We start from the raw sequence: 19,987 nt of genomic DNA, 5'->3' as shown, positions 1-19,987 counted from the left end.
GGCATTTCAGTCATTTTATAAAATTTGGAGCAATTAAATGCTCTCTGGCATAAGTTTTGACTTTGTGTAATGATCACAGGTTTGAGAGGATACAGATTAAAGATAGCAATTAATGCTCTGAATTTAAGCTGTGCTCTCCCAGGAGAAACGATGGGAGTCCCAGCCTCTGCTTTCCTCCAGTGTGCACCTACTGCGTGCCAGACCCCGCGATGGGGCAAGTTGTGGACGTAATTCCAGCTGAACAACAAACAGGAGCATTTCTCTTTCAGCTGAGATCTACCATGCCTAAATTTGCAGAGTTTATCTCCTGAAAGACTGCTGCACTTGAAACAAGATGGGAGGATCGTCCGAAAGACGCGTCATGAGGCTCAGCTTTCTGTCTTCTGCTGCAAGTCTCTGGCGTGCGTGGCTGAACACTTTGTCAGGCACACACCTCTTGCAGGTTTTCTGCAGCAAAAATCACGCAATTTCCAGCGCCCAGATGGGAAGAGAGCACTGCAGGTAGGAAACTTCATTAGCAAGGAAGTGTAAGCCTCTACATGGCCAGGAAAGCCAGGAAAGTCATAAGCAGCAAACACATCCACCCTGCAAAGTGAGACTTCAGTGGTAGATACACACACATATATTGGTTTAAACATAATGCGCATGTTTCTGTAGGCTGTGTTTCTTCAACAGAATTAAATAGAAATAGAGTAGAACGGGATGCAAAGTGCCAGGCAAACAGCCCTTTGCTAAGATTTCAAGACGACAGGTAATGTGAGCAAATACGAAGGTGAAAAATTTGTCTCTGGGACGCACGCAGACCCCGAGGGTACAGGATAGTTAATAATGAGCTGTCTCATAAAAACAGCCTGAAAAATTACAAGTCTGGAAGAGGCTGCATTGAAAGAACCTTTTCTTCTTCCTTTCTGTTTTCAAGTCATCCACGTAGAAGCTTGAGAGATTATTAAAATAACTTAATAGTCCCCTGTGTTTTGTCTACCTGAGGGAGTTGTAACAAGACCCCAGCTGGAGCAGGAAATGTACAATAAATCCCATTTTTATGACTCTGTAAGTCAATGGCTTTATGGTTTTAGTAACTGCCATGTAAAGAAGTATTGTAGGTTTGGGGGTTTGGGTGGGTTTTTGTGTTTTTATTTTCCAAGGCAGTGTACGTAAGGAAATTAAAATGTGGGTAATCCTGAGGTCGCTATGGAAAGGCTTAGGAAACTGAAAACCTGTTCTGAATAAGTATTGTCTCATCTCAGCTGGGTTTCTGAGCAGATACCGGGTCTGGGGAGTGTGTGAGCAGAAGGGTGGAAGGCGCAGTGCTTACAGCCTAATGCAAGCTGTTCCCTGCCCTACAGATGGTTTTGTGGTGTCCGAAACTCAAACACAGCCAGCACTGCGGGACTTGGCCTCTCCCTGCAGGTAGTTGTTACACACCAGGGAAAAAGACTAAAAAAGGTGCACCTGCCTTGTGTTTTTTCCTGGTCCTCGATGTATTCCTTTCACCTTCAGATCCAGACCCTTAGGTACTGCAAGCCAGGCAGCCGTGCTCGTCTCCACTAGGCAGCACAGGGGCCACCAGCCTCTCTCAGGGAGCTGACTCTGGCTTCTTGAACAAACAGTTGCTGTTTGTCTGCCTCCGCTGAGGGAGAAACAAGCTTGGGGAGGGGGTGTACAGACCCTGTGAAAGGGAGGAAGAAAAACCAACAAGGGAATAAATCAATCCCAGCCGTCTGGTGCAGGAACAACGCTGTCCGTGCCCGTTCCTGTCCTCTGCAGCCCTCCCCGTGCCCTTCTGTGTGTGTACCCCAATGCAGGGGCTGGCACCCCCAGGCACCCCCAGATCCCTGTTAGCGAGCCCCTGCTCCCTGAAATCCGCCCTCCCAGCACCACAGCCCCACTGTTTTCTGTTTTTTTACAAATTTAAATGGATTTATATAAGTGTAATGAGGGCGACTTGGTGTGGGTTAGCATGGCTCTTGTGTGATAGGGTAACGAGCTTTGTCTTGATTTCTCCTATGAGCTACTTTGGGGGCAAATTTGAGTCAGCCCTGCTGAGCACTGCGTTATTCTAGGACATGACTTGGTGCGGTACCGTTCCCTTACTGCTGTTCCTTAGATTTAGGGGTCTTACCCAAGCCCTCTCCGCCCCCCAGCCCCCCCGGGACCTGCTTTTACCACGGCGTTGCTGCTAACCCCGTGCCCGCCGCTGTCAGCGCGGTCCCTTTTGGGGCTGGGTCTCGGTTTCACGCTGCACACCACAGCGGGCTTGCTCTCCCTCCTCCAACCTTGCGGAGGGGACGGGGTTGGGGATCCCTGCCGGGCCCGGCCCCGCTCCTTTGTTTGCTCCCTGCCCCGGGGGCGGGCCCGGGGCCGAGCGGGGAGCGGCGGCGGCGCCCGGCCCCTGAGCCGCTGGTGCCGCTGGTGGCCCGCAGCCGTCGGAGCTCGGGGCTCGGGGCCGGGGGCCGGGGCCGGGGGCCGGGGGCTCGGGGCGGTGCTGCGGGGCGGTGCTGCGGGCGGGCGGGCGGCATGCGGCGGGGGCTGCGGGCGCTGGCCCTGGCCGCGCTGCTGCTGCTGGGCCGGGCGGCGGCGGGGCGGGCGGCGGCCTGCGAGCCGGTGCGCATCCCGCTGTGCCGGCCGCTGCCCTGGAACGTCACCAAGATGCCCAACCACCTGCACCACAGCACGCAGGCCAACGCCGTGCTGGCCATGGAGCAGTTCGAGGGGCTGCTGGGCACCAACTGCAGCCCGGACCTGCTCTTCTTCCTCTGCGCCATGTACGCGCCCATCTGCACCATCGACTTCCAGCAGGAGCCCATCAAGCCCTGCCGGGCCGTCTGCGAGCGAGCCCGAGCCGGCTGCGAGCCCGTCCTGCTCCGCTACCGCCACGCCTGGCCCGAGAGCCTGGCCTGCGACGAGCTGCCCCTCTACGACCGCGGCGTCTGCATCTCCCCCGAGGCCATCGTCACCGCCGAGGGTGCCGGTGAGTGCCCGCCCAGCCCCCGGGACCCCCCCGCCTGCCCCCCGGCTCCCTCCGGCCGCCTCCGGGGGCTGCAGCCCCGCGGGGTGCCCCCGGGAGGGGTCGGGCCCCGGGCGCCCCCGGAGCTGCCTCGCGAACGGGTCCGGAGCCGGCCGGGCTCCGAAAGCGATCGCGGTCAGAGCCGGAGGGAGGAAGGTTTTTGCTGGAAGTGCCCCCGAGTTACCTATGGCTGAGCAGCTCAGCGGCACAATGACCCCTTTGAGGGATCCCAGCGCCAGGTCCATGAACACTGCCTTTCAGCGAACGAGAACCTGATGACATTCTCATCGCGGGGCTGAAAACGCTGAACTGGTGCATTATGCGCCGGGCTGAAAGAATCCTTCTTGAGGGAATGAAAATGCTCCTTGAGAGAGCGGGAGGAAGGATTCCTGCCCGGGGAAGAGGCGAGGTGAACACTTCCAAGTTTGATTCTCCAAACAGAGGAGCGCAGCCAAGCAGCAGGCAGGCAGAGCGAGCTGCCGCACGGCTGGCACGCAGGATGCCCGCTTGCTGCATCTCCTCAGCACTCCCAGACCTCAGGCTGCTTGTAGACCCCATCTAAGAGAGCAGACAGAAACTTTTGCAAAAAGTTTCAGGCAGAGACTTTTGCAAAGCAGGGTCTGTGATACATGATGTGAAAAGGCTCCTCTGACCGAGGACACACCTTGCTAACACTCCCTCGCACCACTGAAGCAGTTGGTCTTGGCTCTGCTCTTGCTGATGCCAAGTTGAAGATCAGGTGAAGTTCACTTGTTCCTTTTTTTTGGTTGGTATCACGGTAAGGGATGAAAGATTCCTCATCGGTTGTGCTCCCCGTGCCTGCCGGGGATCAGATAGCCACTGCTATGTCCGTGATGGAGAAGGCTGCTAAGGATAGTGGAATTGCTTTGTTTGCCTGCACAGCTTTCCTCCTGTGAGCCCTAGAGTTAAGAGGGGCTGGGGGAACCCCTGGGCTTGTGCTGGTCTCCAAAATGTTCATTGCTGATGCTCAGATGCACACACACCTCAGCCTGCGTGCTCGTCTGCTGCTGCCTCTCGCGCTGTGCTTGTCTCCAGGGATGTGTTTGTCCCTGCTTTGAAGGGGGAACTGGGTGCTGCCTGTACTAGGGAACAGGTCCATCGGTTGAATTTCTGGCTCTGCAAGTGTTGAAGTCATGGTATCAGTGGGCCATACTTGAGGAAAATAGGGAAACGTCCAGCTTTTCCAGTAGGTGCAGGAGTGACTTTGCAGTCCTTGATGTTTCCCTGTAGGCAATTGCGAGTGGTGCCTTGGTAAAGGCAGTCATATTTCACTGTATCTTATTTTCTTAAATGTTTTGTTACTTCTGAGAAGCTCACACGTGCTGCTGCCCTAGGAGGCTGCCCTAGGAGTGCTCCTGCTCCTGTCACAAGGAGATCTGTGTCTAGTTTACGTGCTTGTGGGTTTCTGTATCAGTCAAAGTGGCCTCTCTGCTGCTCCAGACCATCTGCTCATCCTTGCACATATTTCATCCCTTTGACCTGGAAGAAGAGCGGCCTGGATTAAAAGTAGACATAAAAGTGAAGGCACATCAGGCCGTCAGCAAGATACTGGAGAAAAGAGAAACATCATAAACGTGTGCAATAAGCGTCAGAACCATTTCGGGTGATCATCATAAACAGGGGATTAGAGTCCCAAATCCCTTTAGAAATACAACCTCTTAAACATTAATGAACAGGAAAGATTATTTAATTGATGGAGACGTGTTGTCAGATCTTAAATGAAGCCGTGGTTTCTCCACGTAGTCCGAGTCCTCTGCATCTGCCTGTACACCGAGATGAAATCACAGTAACCCAGTATCTGAATTTGTCACTGTGTGCTTCAAAAAGAAGCGAAAGAACCCTTTCCCATGCTCGCTTTTCACACATTGTGAACTTCATTTCCAAAGGAGTGGTTTCCAAACGCAAACTCAGATGTGGAAGTGAGAGGAAACCTTCTGCTCCTTGCACTGGTGATGGCCCTGAAGCTGCCGGCTCAGTGTTGGTGGGAGTGGGCGATGAGGGGCTCAGCGTCCTGTGTGCCTACGGAGCCGCCCTGTGGCCTGGGGGCTCGCATGGTCTGCATTCAGTTTTAGCTGGGACTGATCTTCACATTACTTCTGCTGTTTGTGCTTTTTCTTTTCTTGCAATTAGATAAGATACTTGAGTTGTATGCTCAAAAGTAAGTTTTGCCAAATTGCTCCTTTTTCGCAAGGCTCTCACCCAAACCTGTGGTCCAAGAATTGTTATCTTGCGCACTTACTATGCAAGCGGCTTTTATCTTCTCTCTTTGTTAGTGTTTTAATAGCTTTCCTCTGAAAAATGATTAATTAAAACAGCTTATTGGAAAAAATCAGTTTGGATTTTATCCCCCACTCTTAACGAAGATTTAGTAGGAAGCCTTTGAATCGGAGCTCTGGAGAATATTTCCTCTTTGGCAGTTCTGCTAATCATCGCCGACAGATATTTCTTTCAAAATATTGTTTTGCAAAGACAAAACTTGGCAAGGAGCTCCACGCTGAAGAGAAGAGGAACAATAGGAAGTCAGCTGTTTATTTTTTAAAAATAGCTTTTTTAATTTCTTGTGTCTGCCTGACGACTGGAGGTCCAAGCAGCACGTGGACAAGCCTGACGGAGAAGTTCCCCCCCACCTGTCTGACGGATGGGGTGCTGTGGCTGCTGCTCAGGCTGGCCCAGACCTTCATCATCCTCCCTTCCCTGGTGGGTGGGAAGGGACCAGGTGAGGAGAGCCTGACCTGTTGGTGGCCATGGAGAAGATGAGGGAGCGGGAAGCCTTTACCCAGACGTGTCACGTACTGGGGAAGGTCTCCAGCTGCCTGCACAAGCCTGCGCTTCTCTCCCTTAGTAGAAACTGCTCATCCCTCAACACACAGAAGTGCCCTGAGGACGATTAGCATCACCTTAAGGCCAGTACTCGCCTGTGCCCAGCCCTCCAAAGTCAGGAGATGAGTCACGAAGTGACACGAAGGTGCCTGCTTACTCCTCTGCCGTTCACGGGCAGACACGGCACGCTGAGCACAATTGCAGAGCACAACACACCCCGCGCCGCAGCCTGAGCACAGCACAGAAATTGCAGCCGCTCTGCACACACCTTCGGAGTTACTTGCCCACCGTGCAGCCAGCTGTCTCCTCACAGACCCATAGCCACTGGCCTGGGGTAGGGCACGTGGCCTGGCAAACAAACGTGTGCAGAATTAGGAAGTGGGCTGAGGTCGTGGTGTGCTGGAATTTGGTTTTGTAAAAATAATATTAATGCATTTAAGTTGTGTACCTAGGAGTGGAAGAGAACGTCTTGTGGAAAGCAGATTCAGTTTGGTTCGTGTTTGTGGTGGCTGGCTTATAGTAGGCACCTTGAGTGTTCACCACCCTCATTGCATCAGCGTTACTTCTGAGGAGAGTTCCTCGGCCACGGCAAGTGCGCGTGGCTCTGGCTTGTGTTTAGCTGTAATACCGGAGGGAACTGGACCTTCAGCTGATGCTGGAATGGTACCAAACGGGATCCAGCTGTAGGTTCGATTTCAAATTCAATAAGCTGTGGTTTCAATTCAGGCATTGTACCCTCACAAACAGATTTATTCTCATGTCAAATGGTTATTAATGACATCTTGTCAAGATTGGAGCTTGCTGGGCCACATGAAGCACCAGAAGGAGTTGTCTAGGGCATTTGCAAAGCCTGCCAGCCCTAAAAGCAAGCAAGGAATTTGGCCAAGGAAACCCAACACGAGGCTGCTGCTGGGAGGTCGTGCAGACTTGTGTCTGCCGTGGGAGCAGCCAGCGAAGTACCAGGCTGGAGGCTCAAGCACTCATCATGCTGTTACCACGCCAGAAGGAATTTTCCATCTCTACCTGATGATAGGAACTTATTTTTTAAAATTCAAGTGATTAATCCAAATGAAACACGTAAGCAAGGATTAGTGTGTATAACTTGACTTGTTAGACGGCAGCATGAAAAAGCCTTGCAGCTACCATGGAAGTACACGGTTACTGAAGACCAAATTATCACCATTAAAACCTTGTTTTTGTTCCGTAAGCTAATGTACCACAGCAGTTTGGTGCTTTTTGGGAAGAAAACGCATTTGATTTGAGGTAGCAACCAGGTATTGGATGTAAAGGAGCATCTATGCAATCATTCAATACTGTTTGCTAAATCTTTTGCTAATTAGGAGCAAAAAGTCAAAAATTTCATAGTGAGTAGGAGCACTTACTTCTGAAGTCCCAATTTTGGGAAGTTAATCATTAAGTAGGCAAGTGATTTACATGTTTTTCAGATTTCCTTGCATCTTGCTAGTCCTTTAGCCTATCTCTGTTAATGTAAGGCAAGTTCCATGTTGCAATGAAAAGTACAAAGATAAATATGCATTGAGATGAAGGTATGGTGGTTTGGTTTTTTTTTTAATGCAAGGACAAATTGGATTTTTATTTGTCCTTCTAATAAAATATGCTACCTGTCTCCCCAGTCTTGTTTCTCTTGTGTCTTTTTGCTTGACTTATACAAGGTTGTATGCATTAACATACTCGTTTCTCAAGACCAAGTATGTGTGTAAGTCCATTGAACTGTGCAATTTAATAATAGATCTGAAAGTGCGCATTTTACCAATGCGAGGCCCATTCTATGTACAAGAGCATCCAAAAGCAGTTATTTGGAAGTCTGGCACATGGCCTGTTTTTTTTCCTCCTGTTCTTTATCTCTCCTTCAAATAATCAGCATGTTTTTAAATTGAGGGGAAGGGGAAGGTCTGAAACATTTGTTTTGGCATTTGCTTCAATGATACGATTGTGGTTGGTTTGATTTCCTCAGTAACCAAAAAAACAAACCAAAAGTAATTTCTCCTTCATCATCTAATGAAATGCAAACACTACGTGTGCTTTTTGTAGATGCTGCAAATTCCTGCCATAAATTTCCCTCCTTGTCCTGAACCTGCCAGTGTGTGCACCTCTGGAAATGGGCTATTTAATCTGCTTCAGCCCGTAATGTTGTGTGCCGTGTTTGGATGAAGCGTAGATAAGAACTGATGTCAACTATAGCAGGAACAGGCTGGCCTCTGGAACATCACAATCCGATTATTCATTAAGTTTTAATATACTAAATATGAGAGAAAGAGAAAGCATTGCAATGGGGGGTTGTTGAAATAATCCACTATTAAACATCCTAACGTTTCTTTCTGTATTTTACGAATCTGTGCCAGATTTCCCGATGGATTCTAATAATGGCAACTGTAGAGGCTCCGGCATCGGTGAGTACGGTTTTATAAAGCTGTATAATGAGCTGCGTAAGCACGTCCCTTTAATGCTTGATGAAGTAAGAGCAGTACTAAGTGATGCATAAATACCTGGCTTTGTCTTGAGATCTTGTAGATTGTGCTTTTGACTGGTACCTGTATCCATCACGGGAAGGTGAGATTTGGGGCTGGTAAACCTGTGTACTTCTGGCCAAATCAGCCCTCCAGCTCTTGTTTCTTCTGCTTTTGCCAGGGCAAAATTGCCACGAAGTGAAGGTGGCCGTGCTGGTCTCACGAGTTCTGCCTCGAACAGTGAGAATGATCATTACATGAATTTTCCTCCCTCCCACCAAAAATGTCATTATTGCTTCAGCTCTTCCAGTTGTTTTTCCATGCATAACTGAAAATGCAGGGAGGAAAATAATGCTGTAGTTGTTGGCAGGCTTTAACTAGCATACCAGTATGAGTTTTTATTGAACTGAGCAACGCTTACTGCAGTGATGAAAATCCCAAGTGTTTAAACCACAAAGCGACACGGTAGGACGTTGGGATTGTATGTACCAAAAGAAACGTCTTTACACCTATAAATACCATTGCTGTGAGTTGTTAGGAAAGAAGCAGTGAAGTTGCAGATGCTCACAGTAACGTGCTGCAGAAGTAAAGTGACAGAAGTTAGAGATGTAATGTTCCTTTTGTTATTTATTCATTTTAGCCAAAAGAGGCTAGATTTAAGCAGGCTGTTTGAGATTCAGTCGAAAAGGAAAAATGCAGTGCTTTCTGCCCTATTTTCCTTAATGTTAATTCCCTTTGTGGCGCACTGGTGAGTCGGCTAGCTCTCTCACTCACTGAGGGTAAAAACAGGGTTGTGGTTCATTCTGACTTGCAAATTAAATTCTGACCTCTCTGTAGATAATGGCAAAACTCCCGTTAACCTGAGGAGATGGAGAATGAGACCTTCTGAGGCTGTTTTTATTCCAACAGCTCCCCCGTTGCTTTTTTTGTTGTTGTTGTTTCATTTTGTTTTTGCTGGAACTGAGTAAAATCCCTTGAGTGCTGCCACTATTCACAGGCAGTGCAAAGCAAAGCAAAGCCCAGTTCAGTAGCTAGCAGATTATAGAAAGGTGCATTTGTTGCTCAAGCAAGCCAATGACTATAGGTTTTCTTGAATTTTATTACCATTCCCGTGGAAGTTTTCCTCCCCAGAGGTGCTGACCAGCTACAGTACATGCTGAGGTCCAGTTTATTAATGTAAGCACCTAAATATGGTTGTGGAATGTACAGTTAGATACCAAGTTTTGCTAACTTCAGCACTGATCTCCTGCCACCTTATATCAAAAATATCAAACGTATCTTCAGAACTGCCTGCCTTTAGGGATGCAGGCTTGAAAACTCACATCCAAAAGAGAGGGTAAAGATGCATGGAGCTGATGAAGAAGAAGGACAATGTTCTTTTTGCTAGCTTTTACTGTCGGAACGCAGATTGTGGTCCAATGTGCTATGCCCATTTCAGCTGGCTTTTTTGCCTCTTGGAAGTAAGCTAGATTTTTGTCGGCTTCCTGAGATGCTTTTCAGTCGTTTAGACATTTTTTCAAGGCTTTTTTCTCCATTAACTTATCAGGGAAGCATTTGCCAGGTTCGAGCACATGTTTATGCTGTGCGCACACGTGCATGTAAGATGGCAGTTTGTAGACAGCAGCTACAGCAGAGAATCTTTTCCCCTGTAATCCATTGGTTTGGGTTTTTACAGGGAGCTGTTTCCCATGGTATAGATGCTGAGCATACATTAGTATTGTGTTGACTTGTATTAAAAAAGAACATTTAATGGCAAAGTCAGCTGAGATCTCAGCCCCAACTTGATGTGAGCCTCTGCTCCCTGTCTTGGTTTATAATGAGTTTGGTTTATAATGAATTTGCAGTTTCAGAGCTCTTCTGGTGGCTCTGGAGGAGAGAATCATGTCAGATGGGACTTGCCCTTAGCATCACGAGACACAGTGCATTTTTAACACAATTCTTTTGCAGCCGCCCTCTGAGGATGTTCCCTGCTCTGGGAAGGCTCAGATTTACAAGAAATATGCATCAATCAAAAGAGTGTTTTCTAATCGCGCTCCCGTTGAAAGCCGCTGTACCAGGCGTTGGGAGAGATGAGCTGCTTCTTGCTCTACGGCTGGCTGACCTTGTCAAGTGCCCCTGTGCCAGTCTCTGCATTTCTAAGTAGTAACTAGAAACAGTGCATCATTTTGTAAAGTTCTCGGAAATACAAACTTGTAAAGGACGAGGACAGAGGGAAGGTACCCTTTGTGAAGAACACAGCCAGGTCTATCCACTAAGTTCTACGCCAAGAATAATCAAAGGTACTCCTCAAATTTAAAACAAATAATAAAGTTAAAAGGCAATCCAGTATTACCTTAAAATGAGGGAAATGTGAGGCTATACGTTCTTGTCCTGTAATTTAGACTATGTTTTTCTACCTGTGCCACAGAGCAAAGTGTTGCTGAGCAGGAGAGTGTAAAATGTGTTGGATAAGAATGCCGAGATGCCTGCGCGAGTGTGGGTTGTAGGAGCCTCTTGTATGGCCTGTCTTGAGGCAGCTTATAAAATGGGCCATAATTCAGTCTAAAATATGTATGAGCTCCCACAGGCAGAAGAGAAGCCAAAAATCACTTCCCTTCTCAGCTTATATTATTTTAACACAGTCATACAAAAGCTGAAGTCTGTAGGATCCTATATATAGATTCCTGAGGACATTTGAAATTCAAGGAAACAATATCCTCTTCTTGTGTGATGTTCTTCTCTTTCCTGGATTTTTGGTACTTTCAGCTACAAAAATCCTTGCAATCCAAAATAAATAATAATTCGAGAAGTCCATAACCGCAAGATACCATCTTTGTATTTAATGCAGAAGTCTTAAAAAGAAAATAAAAGTTCTTCCCCAAACTCTTTGTGGTGGATTTAACTAAATCCCCGGCGTCATTATTTTAGAACAGTGTTGTACAGAAATAAGCTGTCTTGAGTCTTCTTTCACTCAGATGCTGGGTGAAATGCAGCCAGGAGGCAGGGGTGGTATTTAGGACACAGAGTACGAGTGAGGACACCAGAGTCCTGCTCACAGCTCACCTGTTCTTTCCCAAAGGAGATTTTGTTTCCACTGAGATGCATTACATTGGATGACCACCTATGTGTAACACTGGGACCTGCGGTTGGAAATGGGTGACATTTCGTGCTGGGTCTGACTGTGAGAGGCCACCAAGCTAATTGCATGCTAGCATGAAAGAAATGGATATCTGCATGAGAATTTCAGCAGTGAAATATTGGTAGGAGCCCGGGGCTCCAGCATTAGCACTCTCCGGGTACTAATGAAAGTGTTTTTATCTCCGGTGTTGTTCCCATTATACCCAGGGCCGATGACCCACGGTGTAGGTTTTAGGCTGGTGGCAGCCTCTCCACGTTACTCTTTCCAATTTAGACAGCGAGTGTGCTGGTGGAACCACAGTGGGTTCTAGGGGATGTTGCCAAGAAGCTGCTGATCTTTCCTCCTTGGAAAGCGCAAGCTGCAGGCATCTGCTGAGCTCTGTGCTCAATGAGGTGGTTGTTGCCCTGAATCCGAGGTTTTCAGCTGCTGGCCCTGCTGCCTGCTGGTCAATGCCTCCATTCCCTCCGCTGGCTCTCTCAGTTTTCAGTCCCACACTCCATAACACAGGCTCATGAGTAGCTCCTTGTTTTAGTTACACCTACGCAGACATTTGTTACTCCAGGAATTTTCAGTCCTCATAATTTCTTAAGGGAGAATTCAGCACTGCCCCTCCTTAGGTTGTTTCGAGCGAAATGAGTTAGGAACTGAGGAAACAGCATCCCTGAGGTGAAGGAGCCTGGTTTCTTGCCTTTATCCCTTGCTGCTACGTGGCTTATACCTTTAGGATGAAATAATAGTGCCAGTGCCAGGTGGGTTTCCTGCAAGTCCTGAATGAGTAACCTGCCTGACCACTGGTTGGTGTGCCCTCTTGGCCAGGGACTCTCTGCTACTGACACGAGACCTGAAGGTTATGCCCTGGGATGTGTCAAAGCCCTGTGCTGGATGTAGCCCTTAATTTCTCAGCTGGATCTGTATTTTAGATGAAGCACTGTCTGTAGGACATACATGAAAAAAAAGGGTTGTGGGTTGTTTTTTTTTTTTTGGAGGCTAGGGTTTTGTTGTTGTTTTGTTTGTTTTTATTCATTTTTTTTTTAATTTCATCTTGTCCATTTTCTTCTGGAAACCTCTGCCGCTCACTTTCAGAACATCTTCCAGCAGAAGTACCCTGTGCTTTTTAACATTTGACTTCTCTGTACTAAGTAAATTCAGGGAGATACTTGTCAGGTGTGACCGTGGGGTTTGGGGGAGATTGTCAGTGACCAAATGCTGTTTTCTTTCTAAACAAAAGTTTCTGTTTTGTAGAGCGCTGCAAATGCAAGCCTATTAAAGCTACCCAGAAGACCTATCTACGCAACAATTACAACTACGGTAAGGACAGCCGCGTGGCCAGCTCCTAAACCCTTTAGGAGAAGGCTACAGGAAGAGAATTAAACGGGGCTGGGAAGAATTTCACAGCAATAGCCCATGGACCCAATTACCGATGGTTAATCCAGTAGTACTTGTTACAGATGTGGCCTGAAACATTTCCAAATTCAGAACTGAGAGTGTTTGTAGAGGGATGAAGGGGATTAGCTTAATAGGGTAGTACAAGAGTGTCTCTGTTGACACTGCGTGGTAGTTAATTCAGTGTCAGCATGGGCATTTGGGGTTCATGCACTTCTTTAGTGCGAAAAGTCATTTGGCAGAAGTGACACTGTGGGCTGCTGCGCTTGAACCTCCTCTTGTATTTACAGCTCCGATGCGTTCTGCTTGCACAGGAAGGGATGTTTTTGCTAATTCTTAGGCCTGCAAACTCACCCTGGCATCTTACAGACATACTAGGCTTTTGCCTTCTTGTGCGTTGAAGCCATCAATGAACGTCTTTCCAGCTGTGTTACACTGGCACTAACACCAGTAAAAGTGCACAGTGTCTGTATTATGTCCTCTGTTGCCCAGGTTGCCCTGGTTTTCTATCACAGGTCCACTCTGCTACTTCTATTCATGCTGCTTGTTCCAACCAAATTAAGCCAAGGAGGTTGATGAATACGTATCACTTAGGGGAACTGAACAGTCAGGTCTGTTCTTGCTCCTGTTACTCATGTGAACTGCCTGAAGTTCACTGAACTTAAACACTTCATTTCAGTGGTACCGATTGCTTAATATTTATTAAGATTATGCATTTATCCAACTGTTGCCATATAAGCTTCTTTTTAAAAATAAATCCTATGGAAAGCTAAAAGCTTGTAGCTGCATTCAGTCAGACGTTGTTGATGTATTTGAGGTGACTAGTTTTGCATTGTTTGGGGTTTGTTTGGGGATTTGCTACAGACTGATTGGTCTGTAGTGGGATTACACAGCTGCACTTGGTGGTCACTGAGCGTGCTGCAGGTGGCTGTGTGCGAGCTGGCGGAGATGACCCCTCAGCACTTTGTATTCTCAGTCATATTTTATCCCTCTTTTCTCACTTGTGGAAGAGGTTTCAGAATGCATTGGAAAGAACACCAAACTGAAGTAGGATTTTGTTTTAAACTCTTAAGAGGTCTTAAGAAAGAGGATCACTAGATAAATTATGTTAAATGCATACCAGTTATTGATTGTTTTTAATGTGGCTGCAGTATGTGCTGGCTGATTGTCTTCATGGACAATATATGCGAAGAGATGAGTTGTACTAGTCCACAGTTTTCAGATCTGTAATGGTTTTCATTTGCAAGCTGTTAAAGATGTGATATTCTCTAGAGTGTGACCTCTGGATTTGCTTTGCATTTACATGTGGCATCAGTTCACTGGTCACCATGAGAGGCCCAAAAGTCTGTTGTCTTTGAAAGGCAACTTTCCCTCCTGTGCAACTTAAGGCAAAAAGAAAGGGCAGGGGAAGAAACAATTAAGCAGGTCACCAGGTCAAGATCAGGAGCATTTGGAGTTCATAAAGAACAGAGCAGATTGGTGCTGGGTCACTGGAGAGAGAATCAAAAAGGTAAGGGCCTGTCATCCAGCAGAGATAGCGATACAATAAGTTTTCATGCATATGCACATTTCGTGAAAGGCCAAGAGTGACAAATTAAGTTCGGTCACATGTACTCCAAGCAGTCAAAGGAGGAGTAGTTGTGGCACAAGGGAGAAGAAGGGCACACAAGGAATGAATTAAATGCATGAAGTGGAAAGAGCAAAGAGGAGGGGATGCTAAAAGTAAAGCCCAAATTTCATAGGACACAAATCCAACATAATTCCTATTTGAGACCCACAATGTTTTGAGATATACCCAGCTACCTGCAGCCTCTGGGTGGAGGGTGAAGCAGTGGAGAGATGGGGGCAGGGGGGTTGCTCGAGTCCAGCTAAGCTCCTGATAATGGCCCATACAAAAGTCTAATCCCAGAGGTCACTGAGAACCACCCCGGGTGACCTGCATTATCCACTGCCGTTAACTATACTTCTTGTCATTTCTTCCCAGTCATTCGGGCGAAAGTGAAGGAGGTGAAGACTAAATGTCACGACGTCACTGCAGTCGTGGAAGTCAAGGAGATTCTCAAATCTTCCCTTGTGAACATCCCAAAGGACACTGTAAACCTTTACACAAACTCCGGCTGCCTGTGCCCCCCGCTCAGTGCCAACGAAGAGTACATCATCATGGGCTACGAAGACGAGGAGCGCTCCAGGTAACTTGCGGCGTTACCCTCGAGGTGTTTTCTGTGGTTTGTTTCCCTGCCCCTGGAGCTTGCATAGAGTCACCTGCTAAGAGAAACTTGGTGTCACTCTTTGAATCACCTTCCAATATAATAATCATCTTCTCTACTAGGGGGACTGAAGAGGGTCACAGAGCTCTGGGGTTGTACAGGTAGTGCGTACCTGCTGATGTTGGATTGTCTCCTTCTGCAGGTTACTCTTGGTGGAAGGCTCCATCGCTGAGAAATGGAAGGATCGACTGGGTAAAAAAGTCAAGGTAAGAAAATGGCTCACCAGAAGCCAAATGTTGTAGATACCATGAAACAGCTACCAAAGCTTGTCGAAATTAAGAAAGAAAATGCCCATGCTGAGCCCAGTTAATTAATAGGAGTGAGTGTTTTAACTCTGTAGGCAAACTGTGCCTTCTGCAATGCTGCGTACTTCATTGGGATTGTACAGCTAGTGAAAAAGAGAAGGCTTTACAAGTGTCTTCCAAACTAAGTCAGAATTATACTTTTCAGATTTTAATACTCTTGAAATCTAGTTCACAAATTATGGGGGTTAGCAGATATTGTAAATTTGTCTCTCTGGCTTAGATGATGGAGGTGCATAATAAGAAAGTCTTGCATTTTATGCAAAGTATCCAATTGGAAGTAACGAAGGCAAACGATATATGAGAATATACTCTATAATGTTTTCTAATTGTAAAGTACTCTAATGCCTTCCAAGCCCTGGAAGCATGGCCTTTGTGCTTTGATGCAGAGCAGAGTATCGGTGATTTTGACATTGCTAGGAGTGTCATTTTACACAGATTGTTCTTATTTTCAAACAGTTTTTTAACTGCTGTCTTACCACAGTGGTTGTGCCTGTGCAAACCAGGCTCCTCTTCCACTGAAATCTTTCTTCAACTGTTTTAATGGTGACTGGCAGGGAAATACTGTTCTCATTACAAATACAAGATTTGGTACATCCACAGAGATTACATGAGGGAAAAGATATGGGGATCTTATTCCAAGTTGCTGTTTGATTTGGCAGAACTTTCCAAGATGCAGTGCCGCAGAGCAAACACCGCGTTGCTGCTGTGGGCTGATCTCTGCTTAGTCCCAGCCTGGGGGTGGCAGGGTGATTTATGGTTTCTTTCTTGGAAGCTCACTTATTTTCTCACTTATTTTCTCACTTTTTGCACAGCTGGGATTGCCTTGTATCGAGGATTGGTTTCAGTTCAATTCAGTTGTTTTTCTGCCCACCACGGGTTTCAATATGCAGAGCATTTTTGTGATGGCTCTAAACCCTCAGCAGCAAAGAGGCCCACGGATATAAAAAAGCAATAACTGAGCTCCATTTTTATTTTTTTTAATTTTTTTTTCCAAATCCTGTGATTTCTTAATCTTGTTCGTTTTTGCCACACTTCCAGTTCTGGTAGCTCCTGATGGATATTAGCTGTGGATAAGGCTTACAAAGGTTTTTGTGTCACTATACGAAATGATTTCTGGTACAGTAGTGGTGCTTGCATCAGGAAACTAGTTGTATAATTTGAAGTATAAAGGGCAAGAAATTACTGATTAGGAATTTAGGGCATTGATGGCTTCATAACTTCAGACTGTGTTATGTTAGTGAGGTGCACAAGCTGATGAAAAGGTGAAACACTTTTGCTGAAGCTGTTGTACCTTGCATTGGCCCTTTCATTCACAGAATATACAAGAAAATCAGGCCAGGGAATGGATGCTCCTCTCCATTCGAAATAATAATACTTACAACTTCACATTCCTCCCCTTGGGCCCAACGTGGGGTATCGCGTGGGAAACAATTACAGGTTTTTTTTGGTCAGTGTTGCTTGCAAATGCACGTAGTTGTCCTACTTAGAATATTTATAAAACTTAGCTCCTTCTTGTGCTAACTCTCTGCAATTCGTCTGCATTTTGATGCGCAGCGCTGGGATCAAAAGCTCCGCCACCTCGGCAAGGGGAAAGGAGAGCCAGGACAAAGTGATGCAGCGCCCAAGCCCGGCAAGGCCAGCAACCCCCGGCAAGCTCGCAGCTAGAAGTGAAGTGCCCTATGCCGAAATTCAGTGGACTATCTGTCAAGACTTCACTGTTGGAGCAGCAAAGGAGAAATTGCACTATTGCACGTTATATTCTATTGTTTACTACAAAATAATGTTTTAGCTTATATTAGTTTTTATTCTTCCTCTTGTTTTCTGCCTTTTTGGTTTGGTTTGGTTTTGGATGTGTGCAAGCTCTGGAAATATAAATATATATTTCTGTTACTAAAAAACTGCCCTTACGAGGCGGGGAGAGGTCAGGATGTGCTGAAGTTGCCATTTTATCTCCCAGATCTTCTTTGGGGGAGAACAGGTGCAAGCAGGAGATTTGGCACAACCCTTCTTTAAATCACAACCCCCACTGGCTTTCTTGGGCCGGTCCTCGTCACAGCCATGGCCACTGTTTGCAGAAACCCCTTGCTGGGGAGGGGAATTTGTTGATGTAAGTGCATAATTTTTAATTCTGAAACAAAATAGCCATATATGTATTAATTTACACACAGTTCAAGTCACATGGCACTTCTGGAAAAATAATGGAAAAGAAAATAAAATTTGAATACTCTCTGGACTTTGTAGGAAACCTCACAGTCGTGCCACCCCAGGCCTTAATTTATCATACACTTCTTCTCTTATAATGGCAGTTTCTTTTTTTTTTTTTTTTTTTTTTTTTCCTCTTCTTCCTTCTCTCTGCTGAGTTGTAGGAATAGACTGACTTACCAGGCCTGCTCCTCAGTACAGGTCTGCACTTTATCATTTGGATTTTGTGGTTTTATTCTTCAATCTGTGCCTACATAAGCAAGTGTTCAATGCTCAGTAAAATACGTCCAATAAAAATCTTGTAGTTCTCAGCATGGACCTTATCTGACTTTTGAACCAACATCATATTTTTATATTGCTGTTCAAAATATAAAAACCAAAACCCCTTTGTTTTTGTACTTTTATAAAATTCTTTGCAGATAGTAACAACGTATTTGAAATTATCACTCTGTTCTTCTGTTTTTCTATTCTCTCTTGCTCAAAAGAAATTAAAGTGATGTAAATAAAGTAAGTCCTCTCCACGTGTAGTTACAGAGGGGAACTACTCGAGATGCAAATGGTTGTTGGGTTCTCAGCTTGTATTTTCTGTGGTCACCCTAGCACGCTTAAATGCATTCGGGCTGCCTCTTGTTAACACAGAAGTGCTGCAGTTGTTAGGTTGAAAATGTGCTGATAACAAGTAAACCCAGAAGTATTTGGGAACATCTATAATATTATGTTATTTTAAGATTCCAGTTAATAACCAAAGGTCTCAGGGCAAGTCTTCCCTCCGTGTGGATATCAGGCAACTTGAAACATAGACCTGTGTCCTGCAAAACTTGCAATCTGTTGAGTTTTCTTTTTGCTTTGTTTTGTTTTGTTTTGTTTTTTTGCTTTTAAATAAAGGGGTAGTGTAGGGAGGAGATGGGTTGTGAAGGTTTGAAGTGACATTAAGTCTCCAGCTGGTTCAGTGTTTGCTCCAGATACTGCGCAGGCTGGATCAGAAGCTGTGGAAGGGATTTCAAAGGAAAAGCTGAATTTAAACAAAAAAACAACATCTGGAAACTTTGCTGTGGTCTATTTTGGACGTTATTCTTCTTCATCTACTCTGTTGCTTGGCTCCTGTTGTTTTTTTTTCCAGCCATGCTGTCAGCAAGCAGGTCTCTCTGCCTGTGGTGGGGTCCAGCAGGTACATCAGCACCAACATCATCACTGCAGCAGCAAGAGGAGCCAAGAGTTGAGTAAGCAGCAAGTGCTGTGAGGCCCCTTGCCAATGTTATCAATCATATTTACTTACTGAGCTTTGGGCTTCTTTTTAATGCAGTGAATAGTAGGCAGTTCATAGTAGAAGGAAGGGTTGTTGCACAAGATGCCAAGATAACCAAACTTCTGAGTGGTCCTGCTTGCTGCTGTGCTCATAACCCCATCCTCAGAGCTGTCTGAAGAAAGCTAGTAAGTTTGCAGTATTGCACCCTGCTTAATTAAGTCTCAACTAGAGATTAATGTCTCACGTATTTTAGATTCTGTGGTATGATTTTTTTTTGTTTTGTTTTGTCCCCAAATTCTATTGAGCTTTGCCTAGTGCTACTCCCTCGTCATTACCCCAGTACTTCACTCAAAAAAAGTCAGCGTCTGCTAACAGGTAGTATGTAACTCCATGAAATTGCTTGTAAAGGTCCTCCTCCCCATCTAGCATCTGCTCCATTTCTCTCTGGAGCTAAGATACTCTCTATTCATCTTTTACTCACACTAGCTGGGGACAAAGGGACAATAATGCCTTCTGGGGACAAGGAGAAGGAAAGCAGTAGCTCCACTTCAGTTATTGAGAAGAGCTGGTTTGCAGTCAGCTTCAAGTCCTTACTGCTTTCTTTATTTGTTCGGCTTGAACTCGCGCCCAGTCTTTGTGCAGTCGACAACACGATGACCAGAAACTGGGGCAGATATTTTTAATGCTGTTCATCTCTGCTGTTGTGCATTTCCAGCGAGGACAGGGGGGCACCGTGACATCCTCTGAAGGCGAGTGGAGGTGTTAGCAGGTTGGTTTCTCTGCAGCACGCTCGTCAGGACAGCTGGTCACCTCTCGCTCCTGCTCAGCTAGGAGAGCAGCTGAAGAGGTAAGGGGGGCTTGTTCATACCTGCTACAGCAGTCACATCATGGGCTGCACCAAGCAGGGGCTTTGCTGGTGAGTCTCTTCAAATGGCTGTCCAGATGCTGGAGAGAAAGCTATTTTCCCTCTTTTCCCCAAGCTCCTCTAACAGCAGTGAGGCAGTGTGTATCTCTTCGTTCTCCATCTTCACCTGCAGTGAAATCACTTGAGGGTTGTCATCAATCTGTTGTGAAAATCTCTGTAGCTGTGGAAAGAGTACTCTGTAATGACCGTGAGCTTTTAGTTATTTCAGTTTAAAATGCAAAATCT

General features: G+C 46.1%; 1 protein-coding gene across 1 annotated transcript; it reads left to right on the top strand.

Moving 5' to 3' along the window:
• Positions 1–2,401: 2,401 nt before the first annotated feature.
• Positions 2,402–18,098, top strand: FRZB (frizzled related protein). Its single transcript, XM_068686454.1, has 6 exons — positions 2,402–2,971; positions 8,212–8,259; positions 12,677–12,742; positions 14,802–15,006; positions 15,227–15,290; positions 16,944–18,098. The coding sequence occupies exons 1-6, from the start codon at positions 2,518–2,520 to the stop codon at positions 17,052–17,054; spliced, it is 948 nt and encodes a 315-aa protein (XP_068542555.1). The 5' UTR covers positions 2,402–2,517; the 3' UTR covers positions 17,055–18,098.
• The last annotated feature ends 1,889 nt before the right edge of the window (positions 18,099–19,987 follow it).

This window comes from Anas acuta, chromosome 6 (genome assembly GCF_963932015.1).
Source record: "Anas acuta chromosome 6, bAnaAcu1.1, whole genome shotgun sequence".
Taxonomy (NCBI): domain Eukaryota; kingdom Metazoa; phylum Chordata; class Aves; order Anseriformes; family Anatidae; genus Anas; species Anas acuta.
Note: the sequence above shows the minus strand (reverse complement) of the source record. Positions and strands in the feature narration are given on the sequence as shown.